The 22,086-nt window shown below is 30.2% G+C and overlaps 2 protein-coding genes across 3 annotated transcripts; one reads left to right on the forward strand and one right to left on the reverse strand.

The window, feature by feature from the left end:
• The first annotated feature begins 978 nt into the window (after positions 1 to 978).
• LOC148308379 (NADH-cytochrome b5 reductase 2-like) lies at positions 979 to 13,603 on the forward strand. 2 transcript variants are annotated; one of them, XM_088261839.1, is made up of 6 exons: positions 979 to 1,201; positions 9,074 to 9,287; positions 10,422 to 10,540; positions 10,828 to 11,032; positions 12,286 to 12,480; positions 13,310 to 13,603. In XM_088261839.1, the coding sequence occupies exons 1-6, from the start codon at positions 1,172 to 1,174 to the stop codon at positions 13,480 to 13,482; spliced, it is 936 nt and encodes a 311-aa protein (XP_088117965.1). In that variant the 5' UTR covers positions 979 to 1,171; the 3' UTR covers positions 13,483 to 13,603. The 2 variants fall into 2 exon arrangements, with proteins under 2 accessions (XP_088117965.1, XP_088117966.1); XM_088261840.1 differs by lacking the exon at positions 979 to 1,201 and adding an exon at positions 5,236 to 5,401.
• A 1,809-nt stretch (positions 13,604 to 15,412) lies between these two features.
• On the reverse strand, positions 15,413 to 19,980 carry LOC148308380 (UPAR/Ly6 domain-containing protein crim-like). Its single transcript, XM_088261841.1, has 4 exons — positions 19,838 to 19,980; positions 19,496 to 19,633; positions 17,877 to 18,030; positions 15,413 to 15,753 (listed from the first exon to the last, which is right to left on the reverse strand). Exons 1-4 carry the CDS (start codon positions 19,884 to 19,886, stop codon positions 15,624 to 15,626), a joined length of 471 nt encoding a protein of 156 aa, XP_088117967.1. The 5' UTR covers positions 19,887 to 19,980; the 3' UTR covers positions 15,413 to 15,623.
• Positions 19,981 to 22,086: the final 2,106 nt, after the last annotated feature.

Below are 22,086 nucleotides of genomic sequence, written 5' to 3' on the forward strand. Positions count from 1 at the left end.
GGATCTTGAAAGCTTTTCCAAAAGTTTATTTATGTTAATTTGGTTATTCTATGTGTTTTCAAAAATAAAGTATTGTAATTTTTCACAGGTACAATAGTTGCTTCTACCATAAGCAGCACAACCAGCTATTTATGTGAATAGATAAATCATTACAAAGTATATTTATGAAATAAGTAATGCTAATGATGGTTAATTGCGAGGTCTAAAAAAATTGATATCATTACCATCATGGAATTGGTTAACTACAAGCCTATATATAAATGAACAAGGTAGGCATGTTTAAAATAAATACTTTGACTGTTGTTTAAATGCGTTATTTTCAATATATATTTTTAAAAATCAACAAAATCGTGTTCTTTTTTTACAATATCCATAAGATACCTAATATCAAAAACGTCTTAAACAAAGTTGAAAATGTCCCTCTCTCTGTTCCTTCGGTGTGAGATAATATGGAAAGAGTTATTAAAAACGGAAATATCGTACTAGACGGCACCTCTGTAATAATATTTTTTGTTATTTAGTTTTCAATACATTTTTTTACTTGGCAGTTATTAATTTAATTTTGTCATCATTTTATTTATTTACTTAAATACATTTAACGATTAGTTAGTTAAAACATAATCATTTTTTTTATTATCTAAATGAAATATATTTTTATTTTAAAGGTAATCGTTTTTTGAATAATTATTTTATAAAATGGTATAACAACACAGCAATACTTTTTTTTAATGAAGTATCAAATACATATATGTATTTGATACTTATTATATACCGTTGTATGAATATCGGTCTCATAAAAGTTACCAATAAGCGGAAACTCAATACCTATCAAGTCGAAGTACAATGTGTAAGTACCTGGCGATCTACATTGATTGTGTTTCATAGGTTCTGGCCATCCCTATGAATAGCTGTCAAATCTATTTTAGTCTGTGGTTATAGTAATATTTATGGTTTTATGAATAAACTAGGATGTAATCTGTGGTAGAAGTAAAAGTAAAAGTGGATACGCTCTGGGTTGTGTCAGAAAAGTAAAAAAGTAGAGCCGCGCCGGGAGTTCATGTGTTTTTTTCGCGGCTTGAGAAAACCGTAATCTTTCTGTGAAAACTGTCGAATTATATTCTATATTTTGTGTATGTTTGATAGGTTGTAAGTGCTATTGATTTATTTCTGGATGGGAAAGAGCGAGCTCAAAATGACACTTGTAAGTTTAAAATTATTGATAACTTATTCGATAACATTATGAATGAAAAGTAACAATAATATTTGTATACACCCACAACATAGAATAACATTTGTTTAAATATTATCAGTCTACATTTTACTGTACGGTACCGATAATGATGTATTTTTTATGGTTTTAATAAATGTGAATATCGATTTTATTTTTAACATATTTGGGTATTTAGAAAAAATATTGTACCACAAAATTGTATGAAATGATATACTTAATGCAATGTGAGTGTGCGTACAAGTATAATTTTTCCAATCCGGTTTGTAAGTAGATCAATCGCCTCAGGCAGGCCCTGAATTTGTGAAACTGTTGCATAATAATGAAGCAAAATACATGAATAAATTGTGCTCGTAAAATACACGAATAATCACGGCAATAACATACACATTTAAAAAATATATATCTCAAGAATTGTGGTTTTTCTCAACTTTTTTCTACTGTATTTAAAAAAATTATATGATGTAATTACTAAGTACATACCTGGCTAGACTTTTTGTCTCTAATATAAATGTTTGTCCGCCTCCGTAGTGTAATGATCAGCACGCTCGGCTACCGTTCTGGAGGTCCCGGGTTCGATTCCCAGGGCGGGTCAAATAAATATAAGTGATTTTTTCACTGTAATATTTATTCAATATTACCCTGGACTAGTACAATATAACACTGCGTTTAAATGAAGCAGTGCCCTATGCACCATTGGGGTGCGGATATTATAAGAGGGTTTTATTATTATTATTTTATTATAGAAATATTTTCTAAATAATATATAACCATTATTGTTTCGTGTGTAGGTAGACTTTATCAGTTCATTTAAAACTGGTTTTGACACAGAATTTTTTTAATGTGTGCTCTTCACTAATCACTTATTTACTTACCGTTTCTAATCACTAGCAAAAAAAAATACACGAGGGGATCGCCACATCAATATGACGAATAATTTTTTGCATTTCTCAATGCATATAAAATATCCAAAAATAGTCACGCACAATCCTAAAATTGTATTAAACTTCAAACCTGCTAGAGGTTTAACACAATTCTTATCGATGCCATTTCATCTCGATATTAAACACTAAAACTTGTGTGAATTGTATTAAACTTGTGTGAAAACGCTTTAGTAAAAAAGTTAAACCGGTAAAACAAAGTCTTTCATATAATAATGATAATAAATAAAATATTAAATAAGTAAATACACAATGATACAATAATTATTAGTAAAATCATTTGAATTTTTTTATTTAGAATTTCAAATTGTGAGATTTATCCGTAGATCTTCCACACGAAATGTAAATATCGTATTAAGGCCCAATATACGATAAATCGCGACTTTTTATATTAACCTATATAACATTTAACGTAATTATTATGATAGTACAGAACTATGTGCAAAGTAAAATATGCACGGTAACCCATTTGTGCATGCGCGGACGTATAGAAGATAGTTTGGCGATAGTTCTAGCGGAAACCTTTCTTTATACAAAAAATATTGAATTAAGTGTATTAGGACAAGTGCACATATGCACATACTGGGAAACTGCGTGTGCAATCAACATAGGTTGAGATTTTTATAAAAATATTGAAAACAATTCCTCGGTAAAAAAAAACCATTACCCATTGTGTATAAACATTTAAACGTACTCAAAATATAAAAAAAGATATGTAGAATGCAAATATGTATGCAAATGTAAGTTTATAACTAACATTATTCGTGTATAAATGATCACTGATTACGATGGTAAAAAAAATGACTATTTTATTTTCGAAATAATGATGATGATTCGCATCTATTCTTGCGTAGGTAAGTATCAAATACTATTACTTACCTATTATATTATACAATGAATAATAACATTGCTTCTAGTGGAAGGTTGCCAGGATATGCAATACATTGTGATTCATCAAATAAATCATTTTAAACAATACAAAGCATTACTGAACTCTTTTGCAAAATGATGATAATATCAATTTGCACGCTATCTCTGCTCACTACCGTCAATCGAGCGGGAAATAATCCGACATTTAGATATTAGAAAATGGGTTCGGGCGTAGCTCTCTCTTCTCCGTCTTATTCCTCATTACTGAGGGTCGTGACCCTTGTGGAAGCAATGACTCTTCTCCAGTTATCCCTTGACTGCGCTGCACGTAGCGCTCCTTAACTTGATTGGTCCATCGTGTGGGGATTTTCCTCTCCCTCTCTTCCCCTCCAGGCTACCGATCACAACCAGTCGTTTCAGGCTATCCTCATTGCCACGCGCAACGTGTTCAATGAACCGAAGAATCCGTCGTGTACAGACACTAGCCAGAGTCAAGCTATCCAAGTGTAGTTCCTAGCGAATGGACTCGTTGGTGCGTCTAGCTGTCCATGGAATTCGGAATATGCGCCTCCGACACCACATTGCGAAAGCGTAATTTTTTCTCCTTTCTGCTGCTTTTATGGTCCATGTTTCAGCAGCATAGAGAAAAATGGAGTGGACCAAGCTCCTGACAAGCTTCATCTTGGTGTTGTTACTCGCACCCCGGTCTTTCTAGATTTTATCTAGATTAGACATGGCACTTTTGGCGATGGCGAAACGACGTCTGATCTCTCCTTCGCATGTTCCTTAATTGCTGATTTTGAGATCCGAGGAACTCGGGCGTGGCATAACTCAATAAAAATTTTGATAGCCCATTTGAGTAAAGTTTACGTTAAAAAAATCGTTTCACACTCCCTGCAGAAACCATAAGAATGAAAATCAAACAATCACAACTCTTAAAGAAACAACTTAATGCTATATGAAAATGCCACATCATAATTGAATAGAAAATATTATGAAATTCATAAAAGTTACCTCGTCGAGAGATGAGTCAAACGTCGGTCTGCTCTATATTAATTTAACTTAGGATATTGATCTGCCACTGAAACTTCTAATTTTAACATACAGTGGCGGTGAAAATAAAAATAAAATATCTAGATTAAAAAACTGCATTCTCATAAAAATACATTTTTAATGATATTACTATTAGCAACTCAAGCTGATTGGAAATCTATTAATCCTATGACAACTAAATTTATACTTTTAAACCGTTTTTAAATTTGTATTTAAAAACATTGTAAATCTATCCTTGTCTTATTTCGTTTTTACACTTTAATTTGTTTTAAAAAAAGAGACGATCAATTCGTGTCATACATAAATTCTATATCATAACTCCTTAAACTCAATAAAACACAAAACTAGAAAACATCACAAGTACCAGGTCCTAAATTTGATTATCATTGATTATTATTATTATTATTATTATTGATGATATGATGAAGATGGATAGTCACTTTAAACGACTATGAAATAGTTGGACAGCCATAGCATCAAACCTTCATTTATTGTTTAAGTATTGATGTTCTTTGAAGATGTTAATTTGGTATTTACATCAGTAATTCTGTACCCCAATTTACGCAAATTTCAATATTCTGAACATATTTTCCGTGTGTTCCATTTTGTAGTTTTTGAAACTCACGTTTCGATCAGGTAGTTTTTGATAGTCACCTAAATGTATGATATCTATGTGATTTCACATTTCTATTTGATTTCCGAGGTGGGGGAAATATTAGTGGTATTTACTGGATTATTTATTTAATATACTTAAAACGCAGGACTGATCACCTTGCTTTCACGTAAATATCGTGACGCATAAGGCATTGCATCGTATTGGCGGATAAGGGCTACGAAATTGTATATTGAATTCTACTGCAAAAAGTATATCTATTTATCTTAACGCAAACTTTTTGAATTTCGTTTTTGGGGGGTTTTGAAATTAACAGCGTCTTAAATGGCATATTGAGTTCACATCTCCTAAATTTCATTGAAGCGTGTAAGCACTAAGCGCATTATACGATCTACGATGTTCTCCAAAGTCCAAAGCCAGCAGAAGTACATAATACATATATTGTACGACTTTTAATATAATCGACCTTCATTTTTAGTTAACCTGGCGGCCAGTTTTCCTCGTAGTGTTGTGATTTTGATAACGACGCCAGTACCTACTTGTATATAGTACCTACGTGCCGTTCGTCTCGATTAGGAGAGCGATTTTGACATCGTGATAGTGAATACATATCAGTTCGACTCGATTCCTGTGTGTACATTTATCTCCTCTTCAGGTTAACTTAACCTAAAAATGGCAGATTCAACTGACAGTTTTGTAAGTGGAGTGTTTATTTGTAATTTGACAGTGGAAATCCTTGGGAGTGGCTCCAGGCGTGATTTTTCTCTGTGGCTATCTGATAATTTTGTTTATATTATACAAATAATCGTGAGTCGCGGTGAAGGTCAATTTGTCGAAGATCTTGCGCAGACGAAAAACATTAAAATAATAATCACAGACCTTTTTTATTTTATTCCCGCCTTTTGACTATAGTGAGAAAAGTTATGAAAGCCCATTATTTCTACGTATTAGGTATATTTTTATTGAGAAAAACATTCGATTTTACACATTTTTATAGTTAGTAAAAATGCAAATCATTCAAAATTATACACATTTTTATGTAATGTTTTTTTAATGATAACATACCTATTGTGTTATCTTTTCAATATTAATTAAATTTAATCAACCAACTAACTAACTAACCAGTGCGCCACTTCTCCGCAGGTGGAGGCAGAGAGAATAAAACACTTCACCAATCTGTCTTTGCAAACAATTTTCACCTCTTCCACATTGATGCATCTCCTCATACATACACAAACGTAGAGTGGTGCTGCGGAAATGTACCCACAGGGTAAAGGGGTTGTTTTTTATGCTCTCCGTATACCGCGCTACATATTTATCTTGCAATCCTTTTATTCGTTCCAAATTTCGAATTTTAAATTCAAAGCTGCTCCCGGTTGGACGTGGTGCGAGTAAAAAAGAATTCGAATTTAAATTATACATATATTTGACTAAAGTTATATACAATATAACTCCTTCCTTATTTTTAAATATTAAAATAGTTTTCTAATGAAATAAGAACATCGATTTGATTTTATGTTGCACATAAAATGTGTACATTTATGTTCTTATGTTATTCATAACTAGTTATTTAAAGAGTTAATTCATCCTAGTAAAAAAGGATTGATTTTTTTCATCATATCTAACGAATATAACGAATTTATATATTTACAACATTTTGAGTGTATCCAAATACAATAGATGTCTCTAGTGAAGTTCTAGTGATTCAAGAACAAGGTTTCTAAATTGGTTCATATATATAGAACTTCCAAGAATTTGAGTAGTGTGGTTGTCAATAATGGGTAGAATTGGTGAATGTTACACGTGTGTAAAGTGATCACTTAAACCAGCCTATGACGGTCGTCAGCCCCGTAAATGCCCAGACTTCCATATTATTCTTCATCTTTGATGAGATGTCAAAAAATAATATGAATTTATATTTGTATTATTTTTAGGTTGAGAAAAAACGCTTTCTTACCTCAATATTAAAATTGACAACACCTTGAACTTTTGATTAAAATTAAAATTTTCCTTCTTTGACTCGTAGAATCTTTATTTAAATAAGACAGTTAGTTACCTGTTGTGATTTTACATGGATTTTAATTTTGTTTAATATACATGAGTTTTCATTTATTAAATATGCGTTCTTGATATATCGACGTGCCCTACCTAAAGTGCTCTAACTACATATTTGTCAATTTTGAGATATTTGGTATATGTTTTCAACTGACCGTTATCTACAAATATAAACAAACAAAAAAATTATTAAATAAATTACGCCTAGATTTCAGGCGTATAAGACGCTATCTACATCAAATTTTCGAAATGAACTAACCTCCTAAAACGCTAACTACTTAATTTTGACATAGCACAAAGTTTAAAAACGATTTAATATATTATTTTATCGTGTTTTTTAATGTTTAATACTAGTTTAGAATTTCAGATAAAACCGTTAATTAATAAAAAAGAATACGTTGAAAAAATCTTACACGCTCTCTCCTGTAAAGTAACAGATTTGCAGGTAGAGTACTTTACGTAGGGACCGTCGATATGATTCTCTTTACTCTTCTAAATCATTTGCGTTATTTTGTTTTGTTGTTATTTTTTGTGATATAAAAGTTACTAAAACATCCAACATTACATTTCATTCTTACGTTTGCGTCATTGATGAATTCCCGTAAATTTGTAACATACGTAATACAGTGTTAGTATAGTTCACAGTCGTTAATTTTCCGCAGTTTTTCGCGCCGTAGCTAGGGTTGCCAACATTTCGATATCAAAGACGTCACGGTCAGTAACTCTTTCGCGGCTTTTTTGTAAAAATTTACGAAAATATCATTTATTTAATTCCACAAAGTAATTAAGTCATTATTTGGAATTTTAATATAAGGGTGTTTTAATACCATATTTCCTGTAAAATTCCGAACAATTTGCGGAAAATACCTACTAATCTGTAGGCCGCGGATTTTTTTCAGCCGATTAAAAACTTTGAACGTTTGAAGCATCATATCTTGTTTATTTTTAGGCAAAAAATGTATGCAGCCTTGAATGTGTGAATTTTTGCATTGATTTATTTGTTACCTTACATTTGATTGTATAAGTCATTTTGAAAAATTAAGGGAATATAATAATTTATCATTAAAGGAAAACTAACGATTGCTACGAGTATTTCCGCTAGCGAAATCGCGATTTTTTTCCTCTCCTAAACATCAATGGCAACCCTTGAGACAACTCCGAAAGCGTCATTCACCGCCTAATTTATTACTTGTTTCTTTCATCTAATTTATTTTAAATACACTCCTAGTTTTCAAAATCATGGGCACAGTTATCATAATATTTATGTGACATCAACTCAAATTGAGTGTTAGAATAAAATAATAAAATGCATGATCAGTTAGGGAAATCTGGGATAAAGATTTTTTTCGACGTTTAGGAAAAAATAGAAATTAATAACAAAGTAAATATAAGTCCGCCTCCGTAGTGTAATGGTCAGCGTGTTTAGCTACCGTGCTGGAGGTCCCGGGTTCGATTCCCAGGGGGGGAGGTGAAAATAAATATTAGTGATTTAACACTGTAATATGTATTTAGAATTACCCTGGACTGGTTCCTGAAGCGCAAGAGTGATCACCTTGCCTTCATGTAAGTAATGATCAAGATAACACTGCGTCAATTTGATGCAGTGCCCTATGCACCATTAGGTGCGGACAAGGGTTATAAAAAAAAAATATATATAAGAAATTCTTGAAAGGGCATTTGTTTTAAAAATATATTAAAAAAAATAAAGCACTGGCTTCTGTATTGTATTACCATGATGGATGAATATTATTAAATGTTTTAAAATTAATTTGTTTGAAGTTAGGTCATTTTTATTCTGTATTGTATTACCATGATGGATGAATATTATCAAATCTTTTAAAATTTATTTGTTTGAAGTAAGGTAATTTTTAATATGAAACTTACTACCATACTTACTCAGTGTGTAGCCGATACTTAACAATTTTTGTAATTATTGCAACACTCGATACTTAAAAAAATTGCCAGGGTTGGTAAGGAGAAATGTGTAGAGGAATACTACTTACAACTTTTTTTGGAGATATTTATTTGTACAAAAAAAAATAGTTAGTACATTTCCACTTTATTCACCAGTCAACTTGGGGGGGGGACATATTCAGATTTATATTTAAAAAAAAAAAAGATTTACTAATGATTGATTTTTTATGTTTCACATACTTTTTAATTTATGTGATAAACATATCTATATAACACTATCTCATAACGTACAATTTTAAATTGATAAGAAGAGATAAACTACAGATAATTCTTATTTCTATTTTATTCATTTTCATTTAACAGTGTTTTCTTAGAGGTGTATTTTTGTTGTTGTTGCAGAACGTACAATTGGCGGTAGGAATTGGTTGTGTTATAGCAACCATAATTATGGCTTCGTACTTCCTGCCCTGTCTGGTATCTGGTAAAAAGAAGAAGAAGGTTGCGCTTCAAGATTCCTCAGTCAAGTATGCCCTTCCATTGGTAGAACGCGAGGAAATCAGTCATGACACCAGAAGGTACAGATTTGGGCTGCCATCAGAAGAACACGTCTTAGGTTTGTGTATTTTCATTATTTCCAAACCTTTGTGTACACAATAAATAGATTTAACCCTCTATGTTTTCACGAAGATATTATGAATATCTCAAAAGGGATGAAGACCAAGCGCGGTCCGTCCATACATGCTGTGGATGCGCCGCATCCCTTGCATTTAAAAGTAAAAATATTTGGACTACTATCCATAAACAGAAATATTGCAATTTAATTATTCTGATATTTCTACAGTGACCTTAATATGTTTTTTTTTTACAAAAACGCCGTTTTCCAGGTTATACAAATATTATTATAAAACATTGTGCATATATCGTCCCGTCCCAGCGTACGCGCAACAAACGACACGATACAAAGATCGCCGGCGAGTCTAAATACACGTACATTCTCAAATACTGTGAAATGCGTAAAACGCATGTACGCAAGCAATACTTGGTCTGAAAGCGATGTGTAAACCACATGCACAGTGCCAGAACCTACGTTCTTTCCGCGTATGCGCACTGAGATCCGCAAGCCAACATCCATATCAACTGTACACGATATTAAAGACAGCATCCAACATACAAAAAACGTCTTTAATACCAATATGTATAATGAACATAATCACATACTCTATTGGAGTGTTCTTAGTGCGCGCGTTGCTTTGACAGTTTGCTGCTTTTGAGCTTGAATACTGAAGTCAAATTGTTATTAAATATTATTAACCTGCGATTTACTTCATAATTTAAATAAATAAAAATGAATGGATCATGTTTTGTATCTGTAATTATTGATTTATGGATTGATGGAGATGGCGTCTAGATGTGCATATTTGATATCTAGTACGTAGTAAGTGCGAGTATAAACATTTGATGTCCAGCATCCCTTCTACAAAAAGTCATAGACCGCCACTGATGAAGATGTATTTTTGATAAAATAATTTTGTATTATGTAGCTGATAAAAAATAATATAAAATTTCACACAAGTATATCTATAAGTACATCATTACACTTTTTTTTCATTATTTATATATAAAAGTGTTTATATCAAAGAGCTTTTATTAAAGTAATGTGAATGTTTGACATTTTAAATATATATTCCTCATCATCTTACAAAAGTCTTGTATACAAAATAAAATAGTATTTTTTACATGTTTGTAGGTTTACCTATTGGACAACATATACATTTATCGGCAAAAATTGGTGAAGATTTGGTTATTAGATCATATACCCCAGTTTCGAGTGATGATGATCATGGCTATATGGATTTGGTGGTTAAGGTATGATAAAATATATAATGTATTAAATACACATTTTTATTATTTTCATTGTAAATACTTTAATAGTTACCCTGCGTTAATAGACTGCTACAACAGTTTATCTGTGAAAGTTATTTGTATGTTTTTGGAAGTGAGCCAATATGAATATGACTAACTCAAAAATTATCAAAAGGAAATTAAATTGATATTAGTTTTGGCAGTTAGACAAGAAATATACAATTTTAAAAAGCTTTTATGGGGAATTCGAACATGTTGGGTCCATTACTAAAGTGTTTGACTATTTACAGGTTTATTTTAAAAATGTGCATCCCAGATTCCCGGACGGAGGAAAGTTATCTCAATATCTTGATAACATGAAAATTGGGGATACAATAGACGTCCGGGGACCATCTGGCCGACTAGTATACAATGGAAATGGGAAGTTTGCCATTAAGAAATTACGTAAAGATCCGCCGACTAAAATCGTAGCTAAAAAGCTGAATATGATAGCAGGTAATCTTAAAATAAGTTACAGAAATCGTGCGTGAAATAACACAAATATCTATTTTTACGATGGCGAGATATGTAATATGTGTTGTCACATATTCTCACTATGTTCACTAGTTGTTGGCAATGAATATATTACATATCATGTTACCTTTATGATTTTACTGTTTTATTATTTACTAACTACACTAGACTCTTTAGTGAAGTTAGTAAATAAACCTTTAGACTAGAATTTTTCAGGATGGATGGTGAAAGAGATTCATGGATAATCGATTTCCCTTTACCATAATATATGTTTTTATAACTTTTCGTACAGCTCTTTTGTGTTCTTCTCTCCGATACTTAGTATTGCTGTTACTGCAGTTGAAACCTTAGATGGCAGCTTATATACTACTACTTTTTTTTTAATGTATAAACACCTCTGAAATTGTTAGCATAAATTTGGTTATGCTATGTTTGGTTATGCTAAATTTATTTATTTTTAATTTTACGATCATTCCTGTTCAAGCAAGAGTCACAAAATTATGAATAAATGCTATGGTGACCGTTTATACTACATGGGATCAAACAAGCGTTCAAAATAAAATCATGAACTTCCACAATCTTAACTGTAAATTGATTGTCGTAGAAGAAAGTCATACAGTTTTGTAAATTTTTGGATGGTTAAAATTAGTTTGCTTTAAATAATGCAACAGTGGCGCCTCCCGGGAATTCTTTAGATAAGTTTGTGAAAGTGTACCATAAATTGAACTATAAATAATGGGATGCGAAATACTTTGCATTAATTTGTTATCGAATTACTTACTCCATTTTTTATTCAATTTATCATTCTGCTTTTTTTATTCCAACCGTAATCTGATATATCCATATATATACTATGTATGTCCATGTTCACTAGTGTTTATTATTTGAAGTCTATTTATTTATTTACCATGTTATTTATGATCTTAAATTTATTTTAAATATAAGTTATACTTGGTTAATACCACTGTTTCTTAAAATCTATTTTAACCAAATTTTGTTTCATTCCGCATCATTTTCAAACACCGTACCAAGTAAAACTTTAATGAAAACGGATAGATATTAAATTGACTGCCGAATCAATTGATGAAGTCTTAAATGATGTCTGCATAAAAGTTTGTAAAGCGAATTCCCTGCCTAAACACACATTCTATTAGTGAGATCACTCAAATATTATACTAAGTATTTTTGTACCATTGTACATGTTATAATTAAACACAAAAAAATTTATGTCTCAGGAGGAACTGGAATAACCCCAATGCTTCAGTTGATAAGGCATATCTGCAAAGACAACGCTGATAACACTCAGATGAGATTGCTGTTTGCCAACCAGACACAGAAAGATATTCTTGTGAGAAAGGAATTGGAGGATGTACAGAAGGAGCATCCGCAACAGTTTAAGCTGTGGTACACATTGGACACTCCACCAGAAGGTATGAGATGGCTTTATTTGATGGACTTTTTTATTTGATGTCTTTTTATTTGATGGATTTTTCTTTTATTTTTACGCTTTAGAGTGTTCTAGACATTTTTCTACGTGGCATACATTAGATACTATTTTATAGGTGTAACTGATGGGAAATTGTTACTTTTTCAGTTACCCAATCGAGTTGGTATTCATTACTTTTTTTCAATTTATATTTCCTTCCGGCTTATTTGATGTTAAATATATTTGGAGCTAGAAATATGCAATCTCACTGATTGGTGTGATAAGTTTTAAATGGTTTTATCGAAAACCGTATTCAGTAGAAAATTCTTTTAAAGAAATTGTGATTCATTCAAGTTATTTAATTCAATCTCCCATGTCTAGTTTACACCCTAATTAATAAAATAGAAGTCATATTTTTTTTTTCTGAAAATTAAAAAATTATGTAACATGTTCAGGTGTTATAGATAAAGAAAGGTCATCATACTTTTTGTTGGTTAATAACTTTTCCTGAATGAAGATTATTTATTCATTATTTATCTTCAATTGTGTTATCAGGGCATCAGAAAGTGATATTCCTTTAGACCTTTATGTTGTTAAACTTTTGGCTGTAATTAAAGTTATAGTTCTATTTAAAAAAATCAAAAGGGTTCTAATTTTTTTACAGGTTTTAAAAAGGTACTACATATATGCATTTAAAATTCATAGATAACTTCATCCATTTTTTCCCTTTTCTATTCTGTAGAAAGCACTTCTATTACATTTTTACTTCTATTACATTACATAGGTCCAAGTGTTCTAACTTAATACATACATACAATCGGTTGCGCTTTCAGATTGGAAATACAGTTCTGGGCATGTCAGTGAAGAAATGATACGTGAACACATGTTCCCTCCAGGAGATGATGTCCTCGTGTTAATGTGTGGTCCTCCTCCGATGATAAACTACGCATGTGTACCCAACTTGGATAAAATAGGCTACAAAGATGACATGAGATTTGCGTATTAATATCTTTCCTACATGGTGCTATTAGATGTATTTATTTTTACTATCCATTTATGATCATACATTCTGTTGATAGATTTAGCTGTTGTTAATAAATGAATAAAATATTTAAATTGAAATTAAATTTATGTATTGTTTTGTTTTGTATATCCTAAAGTATATATAAACGCACATATAATTTGGAACATTTTGAGTGTGTCCAAATATTTGTTCACAAAATCTGAATTATCTTTAATTACAGGAGTTATTTTCATATTATTGGTTTCTAAATTGGTTCATATATATAGAACTTCCAAGAATTTGAGTAGTGTGCTTGTCAATAATGGGTAGAATTGGTGAATGTTACACATGTGTAAAGTGATCAGTTAAACCAGCCTATGACGGTCGTCAGCCCCGTAAATGCCCAGACTTCCATATTCTTCTTTATCTTTGATGAGATGTTAAAAAATAATATATAATTTGGGTTACAAGGAGTACCTTTGACCTTTTAACTCCTTGTGGCGTTGTATATGGTGACACTCCTTCAGAACCTGAAAAAATGCATGTTGATATTGTAACCAAAACTTAGAATGAACTCATTTTAAATATATTTTTGCAAATTTCTGAATTCATTGTAAGAATTTTAAGTAATACATGAGTATAATGTTAATATTAACACAAAATGGTATTGAACATTTATGTATGCTCTCTCATAATACCATTCATAGCCAACACCAACAAGGTTTTCAGGTCGGACAGGATATTTTAATTTACCTGACAAATTAGGTGAGCTGCTATTTAGTTTGGTCATAGAAAAATTCTAATCGATGTCTCAGCTGTTTTAGATCTAAATATCTCAACTGTAAATCCACCTGATGCAGACAAAAATATACCAAACTTTTTCTCAATTTTGCTCAAAAGATTACAAAAATAAAACAATTTTTTTGAAACTTATTTATTTATAAAAAATATTATAAAATTACATTTTTCTAAATGTGTACAAAAGGACGGTAATAATGTGCATAAAAAGGACGGTTTCATATTGCACTAAACTGATGCATAATATGTACTCATTATATTATTCATTTCAGATCTAATTTTAATAAAAAATATTTTGACATATTTTGTTTTCTTCGATAAACTAACCTTATGTTAATTTTTTCATTCATGGAAATATTACCATATTAATATTCCACACCTAATGTGGTGCATAAGGCACTTTTTTAATAGATGTATTATTATTTTAAGTTTTAGTTTCATTAAGGCATTCTTAATAGTAATTAAATAACAAATATAAGTGCAAAAACAAACTACTTAAGACAGAAAAATAACATTTGGTTGGTACAAAATATGAATAATCTTATATATACAGTTTAAACTGTTTTAAATGAGATTCTATATGCTAAATTCTACTACCACTCCATCTACATTCAAATATACAAAAGTACAAATAAACAATAATTTAACAGACTGTTTAAAAAAATTAATAAACAAGACCATATGTATTACAAATTGTTTTTTTTATACATTTAATATGAATGGGGGTAATAAAAAATAGCTTCATATTACTTTTAATCTAACAAATGCAAAAGGAGATTATACAAAAGATTTATTATTGATTCCTACTTAAGGACGGATAAAAAATATTTTAATTAGTACGTACTCAGGAAATCAGTGTATTTTATGACACGTCTAAAAATTTTCATTGATATAAATGAGTTCTGAATAGAAACGTTCGGTTTTACATGCATTTGTAAAATCATATGCCGCAGCAAAAAAAAAACATTGATATTTATTTCACATACGTATCAATGTGTAATATTTACGTATCAATATGCTTCTTGTCTATATAAATGCAGAAAGAAATGCATAAAAATTAATAACATTTGTTTTTTATTTAGGCTATGAATGGTGTAAAATGACATGATTTTTAAATGTGCTGTAAATGTTTATATTCCATTTTACGTAAAATCAAAACTAAAAAAAAAAACAAATTTCCCATTACCGACATTACAAATACTTTTTCTTTTTAAATAAAAATCTTGAGGCAAAATATGTATTTATTTTTGAAGAGGAGATTTCAAAAGATAGTTGAAGTGGACTGTTAAATATGAAAAAAGTGTGTTTTTTATATTTCTTTTTCAAAGTTTAATTCTGTGCGAGAATTATAAATTTCTAACAAAAGTCCAGATTATTGATAATGATAATAATACTGCGGATAACGTAATTGTAGTACTTCCATTGCACCGATGATCAAGGAAACAGAAACACCAAGTTGTCTGATCATAGTGATTCCTAGAAAAGAAAAGAAAAATATAGATGCATACAGTACAAAAAACATTCCGAAGTCAAGCATTTTACATAAATTATGGTACAAAGTTTAATCTTTTGGGTTTATGTACAAAAACATATTCTGAAAAAAAACTGGGTTTCATATAAATAGCAAATAACTAAAAAAAAACTTAATTTTATGAATTAACATTTATTTTAATCTTGTTTCTTATTTTTCATATTTTACTTGGTTTTTCTCAATATTTTTACCATTCATCTTGTTTTCTTGTTTTACATCTTGTTTTACTTTTTTGGTTTAAAATTATTAAAACTAGCATCATACCATAGAGTATATCGTAGTCATACAGGAGAAAGTGACCAACTAACAAAACATTTTTTTTTTTTTGAATTACCTAACTTCCAAGTGACTCTGAAATCTAACTACGGCTTATGCAACACCCTTTATCATGTCCCTACTCAGGCTTCAACTTTATAAGTTTCATAGCCTATGCCTACTTGTGAGTGGATTTACTCTTTATATTTAAAGTTACTATAATTTCATGTAATTCATGAGTGAAAATTCTAGGCAAAAACACTCGCGACAACAACAACAACAAAACGTAAAATTTTCAGGAGGGCTATTTAAATCACTTTTGCTTGGCAAGAAAAAAAACAATACTTAGTCATTTTTAGTAAGTCAATATATTATATTGTACTTCCAAGTTTAAAATCGCTTCGGGATTTTTTTCAGGGCAATATTAACACATTGTAGTCGGGCGCTTCGAACAATAGACTTTAGCCTATAGCGGACGTTTTTCGCGATTAGCACAAAAATATATCGCTTTCTTAAAATTGGCACAATTTCTAAACCAAATAATATTTTCGATTGAAATTTTCAAAGAAATCATTCATTATATCAAAAATAAATTTTAATCATAATTTTTAACTAAGTATTCCGTATTTCACAATTTTAGAAGCATTGTAAACTCTAAAAAATAGTCTTCTTCTCCGAGGTATCATTCCCTATACAATGCTAATATATTCAAATAATAAAATACCAAACAGTAAACAAAACAGTGCGAGCGGTATGAAAAGTAGTCCAATACGTGAAATGACTCAAACTAAACTGGATATTGAGATCGCATAAAAACTCTAGATTTCTGGCGATGCCTTTACAAGCGACACACTAGCCAATCCGGACAAGGCATCTCAAATAACGTCAACAGACTGTCGCCTTGCACCCAGGTAGCAGATTACCCTTCAATGCGTTTTATTTCACGCTGATAACAAACCCGTACATTGCCGTTTTCCGCCGATAACCGACAGTCGACAAAAACGGCATTTGCCGTGTCCCGCAGTTGACCGACAGTCCGCGAAAAACGGCAAATGCCGTGTACCGCCGACAACGTGTTAAGCTAGTAAGATATCAAATATTCAATAATCACGTTTTTGTGAAAAAATGCACTTTCTCCTGTATGACTACGATATAGTCATGCTATCCTTATGTGGGATTCATTGTTAATGTTTTAAATCTACACCTAGTAAATAATTAATAAATTAATGCATATAATATAAATATGCACCATGAAAAGATGAGAAATAAAAATGTTAACAAATATTTATAAACAAATTAATTCACTCTTGAATATCTTGCGCAAACATTTTACTTCTGAATGCTCATAACAGTGGACTTTGAATAATAACCAATTTGTTTCTCTTTTGTAATCTGTAAATTGGTAGTGTAAAGGCAGAGGGGTATATCTGTAAAATTTTTCATTTCCTATGTTTGATCCACAAAATGTATAAAATAATGTATTCCATAACCTGGCAAAAGAATAAAGCTGTAGTTGGAATACTTATTTAGTTTTCTTAAGATATGTACACATAATTTTTTTTTTTTTTTAATTTCACAAGTTTTTTTTCGCTCTCCTGTAAAATTTGGTCTGAGACAGATATACCCCTTTGCCTTTACACTACCGAAATATGGTGAACACACGGAACACACTATTATTATAGCTAACCAGAGAATACTTTTATAATAAAGAATGGCATTGGTTGTAAGTGTAAGTAAGTACTTAAATTGAGCATCTGCAAAATGGAACTGGATTGAAAAGGTATAAGTATAAAATAAGTAAAAAAATTCTCACCTTTTAACATCATATTCTTTGATTGAGTTGTTCACATAGTTGGAAAGTCGGGGGTCAAAGGATGCCGGTCGACATCCTTCATACTGATCAGCAGGAATGTCGGTGCGGAATGCTTGAAGGTTGCTAAGACAGTCTCGGGTGACAAATTCGTCAGCTAAAAAGGAGGAGATAAGTTGATCATACATCAAAATACTTTTCACCTTTTAACCGCATTAACTTTGTTCCTAAGAGACGCCAGTGCACGGTGGTATTTTGCTGTTTTTTAAATGATTACTTTTATCATGTTAGATATAATGATTACTTTTATCATGTTACTTTTAATAGTTAAGAAACGATTTATTTTCCTAAACAAAAACGTTCAATGGGATTCATTGTGCCTTTTTGGTACTCTATAATGCACTTGTGTCACATTATTCTTGAAATATATCCTAATATAAAGGAATAAGATCGTAACATAAATAAATCAAAGCACCCATTGTGTGTCACTCTTACCCACTGGCGATGCGAAGCGTCGAGAGTGAGACAGATATAGGGCATGATTATGGCACGGACTAATTATCGACCTCAAGAAAAATCAGGGATCTGTTCTTTTATTTATCCTTGTGATGTTACAAATTATTAGTCGGATATTTCAACAGATGTCATAAGGCCAAGGATTGACGTATTATTTTATCTAAAGTTCCACACCATGAAAAAATCCATCCAAGTTGAACTGAGGTTCCAAACTTGGAGCAAAGTAAAAACACATACGCTTATGTCAGCCGCGTATGGGGCATGTTTTGTGAAAACACCTACGGTTATGCGAGCCGCGTGGATCCGGTTAAAAATACTCAAATAACTCTTGTGTTAATTCATACTTTTATAGATATTTGACTAAAGTGAAAAAAATATAAGTGCCAGTGAAACCAATTTTATTACTTTATTATCGCATTCGCCAAGGATGACTCGTATACGAGTCTGCAAATGTCACACTTTGAATGTAAAAAAGATCAAAATTACTTTAAGATTTTGCCCACAGATGCCACCCACAGAAAAGGTTAACCTTTTCCACTCTGACCATTTTTTCTCATCAAAAAAATGTGACATTTTTCTACCATTAAAATAAATATTTTGGTTCCCTAATTTTGCGACACTCTGGCAATTCGTAGGACCATGTCAATTAAGATTAACTGTATTTATCTGAAATATTTTTTGGTAGAATATATTTGGGTGATAGAAAAATCAGTGATTAAAGTTATACCTGCGCCGGGCCAGACATTGTTGCCCAATGAGCTGGCTGCTAGAATCATACGGGCCAGAATGTCTGGCCTAAAGTGGTAAGAGTTAAACCAAATAATATGTGGCCCTGAATTGAATACACGGAACAAAGATTTAAATACTTTAGACTAAAAATGAATATCTCTGAAATTTTTGTTTTGAAATTCCTATTAGTTTAAAATTTATGGTCATTGTTCAAAAACAATGGATTTTTTGCAGATGTGAAAAACTGTTAAAAGTAGTAATTTTAAAACAATTTATACTAAATGCTAAATTCAAGAGTGTTAAAAAAATCTGAGTGACACTTAGAATAAGTAAGTTCTAGGAATAAAAGTCTCATAGGAAATTATTGAATTACAAACCTCCTTTCCTCTCAATCAACTTCACGCAAATATCATTTTCTTCCGGGCAAACGGAACCTAGATATCCCATTCCTCTCCAGTTAAAGGGGTTGCAACCCGGAAGGCCGGGTGAACATTGATAGCACATTAGGGATAATCCTGAAATATTCCAAAACATAATTAAACATATAAATTTCCTTAATTACAAGGCACCCCTTGTTCTTTGTAACCTAGCCAAATATTAAAATAAACACGGTGATTTCATCAATAAAATACTCGACATAACAATAACCACACCCACATACAAAAACAAAACACTTGAACTCGTGTACTTTTTTTTACGGAAAAAATGTTACAACTAACCATAATTGAGGGAAGATAAAAATACAAGGCAAGTCAATTTATAAAACATTGTGGAAATAAGTTTTTTTAAAACACGCTTTTGCTTAGTAAACAAACAAAAACCGCGGAGTCGCGCACACTCCCGAATCGAAACGTCAGAAATTAATCACAGATAAAGTAACCACGAGTAAAGTGTCGTTTAGTATATGCGCAGACGGGCGTCTTCCGTTTTCGGAACTTTGTTTTCGGATTTTCAATTTCGACTTTCATATTACAAGAAGAAACACATTCTTTACAAATAAAAGCATCGTTTTAGATTCTCTGTATCTGTAAGTAAATTTTACAAAAGAAAAATTCATTACCAATTTGGGATTCCAAATCAGAATGTTTTTGTACCTACATTAGAATGGCAACTAAAAATGACAAATTTAAAAAAAACACAGAGAATTTATTTACACACACTCACGCACACACATTTATATACATCAGGAAAAAATCGATACCATAAATTTACTGGCATTATTTTTGTAATTTTTGTTGGAAGGTTTGACCGGTTTAAAAATAACAAAATATGTGGTGAGATTCTATACGATGTGCTGTATCAAAGAAATTCACAATGTTATTGATAGCCAAAATTATTCATGTTGTGCATGCAGACCAATTCATCAGATGCAGAAAATTTGACACACATATCGCTCACTCCTTTCAAGAACGTCATATATCAAAAAACAAGGCCTACTAGAGACAGGCCTGGGCGCGCAAACGCCGAATTACGAAGTCAGTGCTATTGTCCGCGTGCGATATGCGAGTGGAATTTCGGATTATTTTTCAAAGTTTTAAACCTACAATTTTCGAAAATCCAGGTGTTTAAATGATAACAGTTTATACAAAAAAGGAAAGGTAAAAATAAAACGAATTAATATTACATAAAAAGGCATTATTTATTTTCATTATGTACAAACACATACATACATATATATATATATATATATATATATATATATATATATATATATATATATATATATATATATATATATATATATATATATATATATATATATATATATATATATATATATATATATATATATATATATATATATATATATATATATATATATATATATATATATATATATATATATATATATATATATATATATATATATATATATATATATATATATATATATATATATATATATATATATATATATATATATATATATATATATATATATATATATATATATATATATATATATATATATATATATATATATATATATATATATATATATATATATATATATATATATATATATAATACAATATATCATACACAAAAACACAAAAATAGTAATGGAACCTACAATAAATTATACAAGTAAATTATATTCACATCAAGAAAATGTTGCATTTAACAAGTAAAATGGGTAGATATTACCACAAAGCTATAATCTCACCATAAAAGACATGCATCAGAAATATAATTATTTCTAATATGTATAAATATATATATTTATATATATATATATATATATATATATATATATATATATATATATATATATATATATATATATATATGTATATATATATATATATATATTTATATATATATATATATATATATATATATATACATATACATATATATATATATATATATATATATATATATATATATATATATATATATACATATATATATACATCCACATTTAACATTGAAAACATGTAATATAACAGTAATTGAAAAAAATCAATTCAACACAAATATTTTAAGCATAAGATATCAAATGGAAAAATAATTGGACATGAAAAGAAGCTAATAATTATGTAAGTAAATTTCTTAATATTGGTGACCATATAAGTCGGTTCAATTACAACATTTGCATTTAGTCTTGTGAAATGGAGAGAAAAAGTCACTTATTGAATAAATTTGATAAAATACTTCAATTTTGTTAAATTGAGGATTGAGAATATGTAAATTATGTTATGTGAAGGATTTAATTTAAAGACATGTTACATTAATTTACTCAAACAGTTTACACATTAGGTTTGATAGTTGATGGTTATTGATGAGAAAAAACTAATTAAATTTTTGTACTTTTTTACTTGATCCCGAACAACTTTGTGCAGCAAGTTCATCATTTTTGATTTTTGCTAAGTTACTTAAAAGGATTTTACAGGTTCTATGGCAAATATTTTCTAATATTATTAGCAAAGTCTTATTACAAATACATTCATTTAAAAAATCACCT

This window comes from Brachycentrus maculatus, unplaced genomic scaffold (assembly GCF_059751285.1).
Source record: "Brachycentrus maculatus isolate JH-2025_06_01 unplaced genomic scaffold, ASM5975128v1 h1tg000167l, whole genome shotgun sequence".
NCBI classification, from domain to species: Eukaryota; Metazoa; Arthropoda; class Insecta; order Trichoptera; family Brachycentridae; genus Brachycentrus; species Brachycentrus maculatus.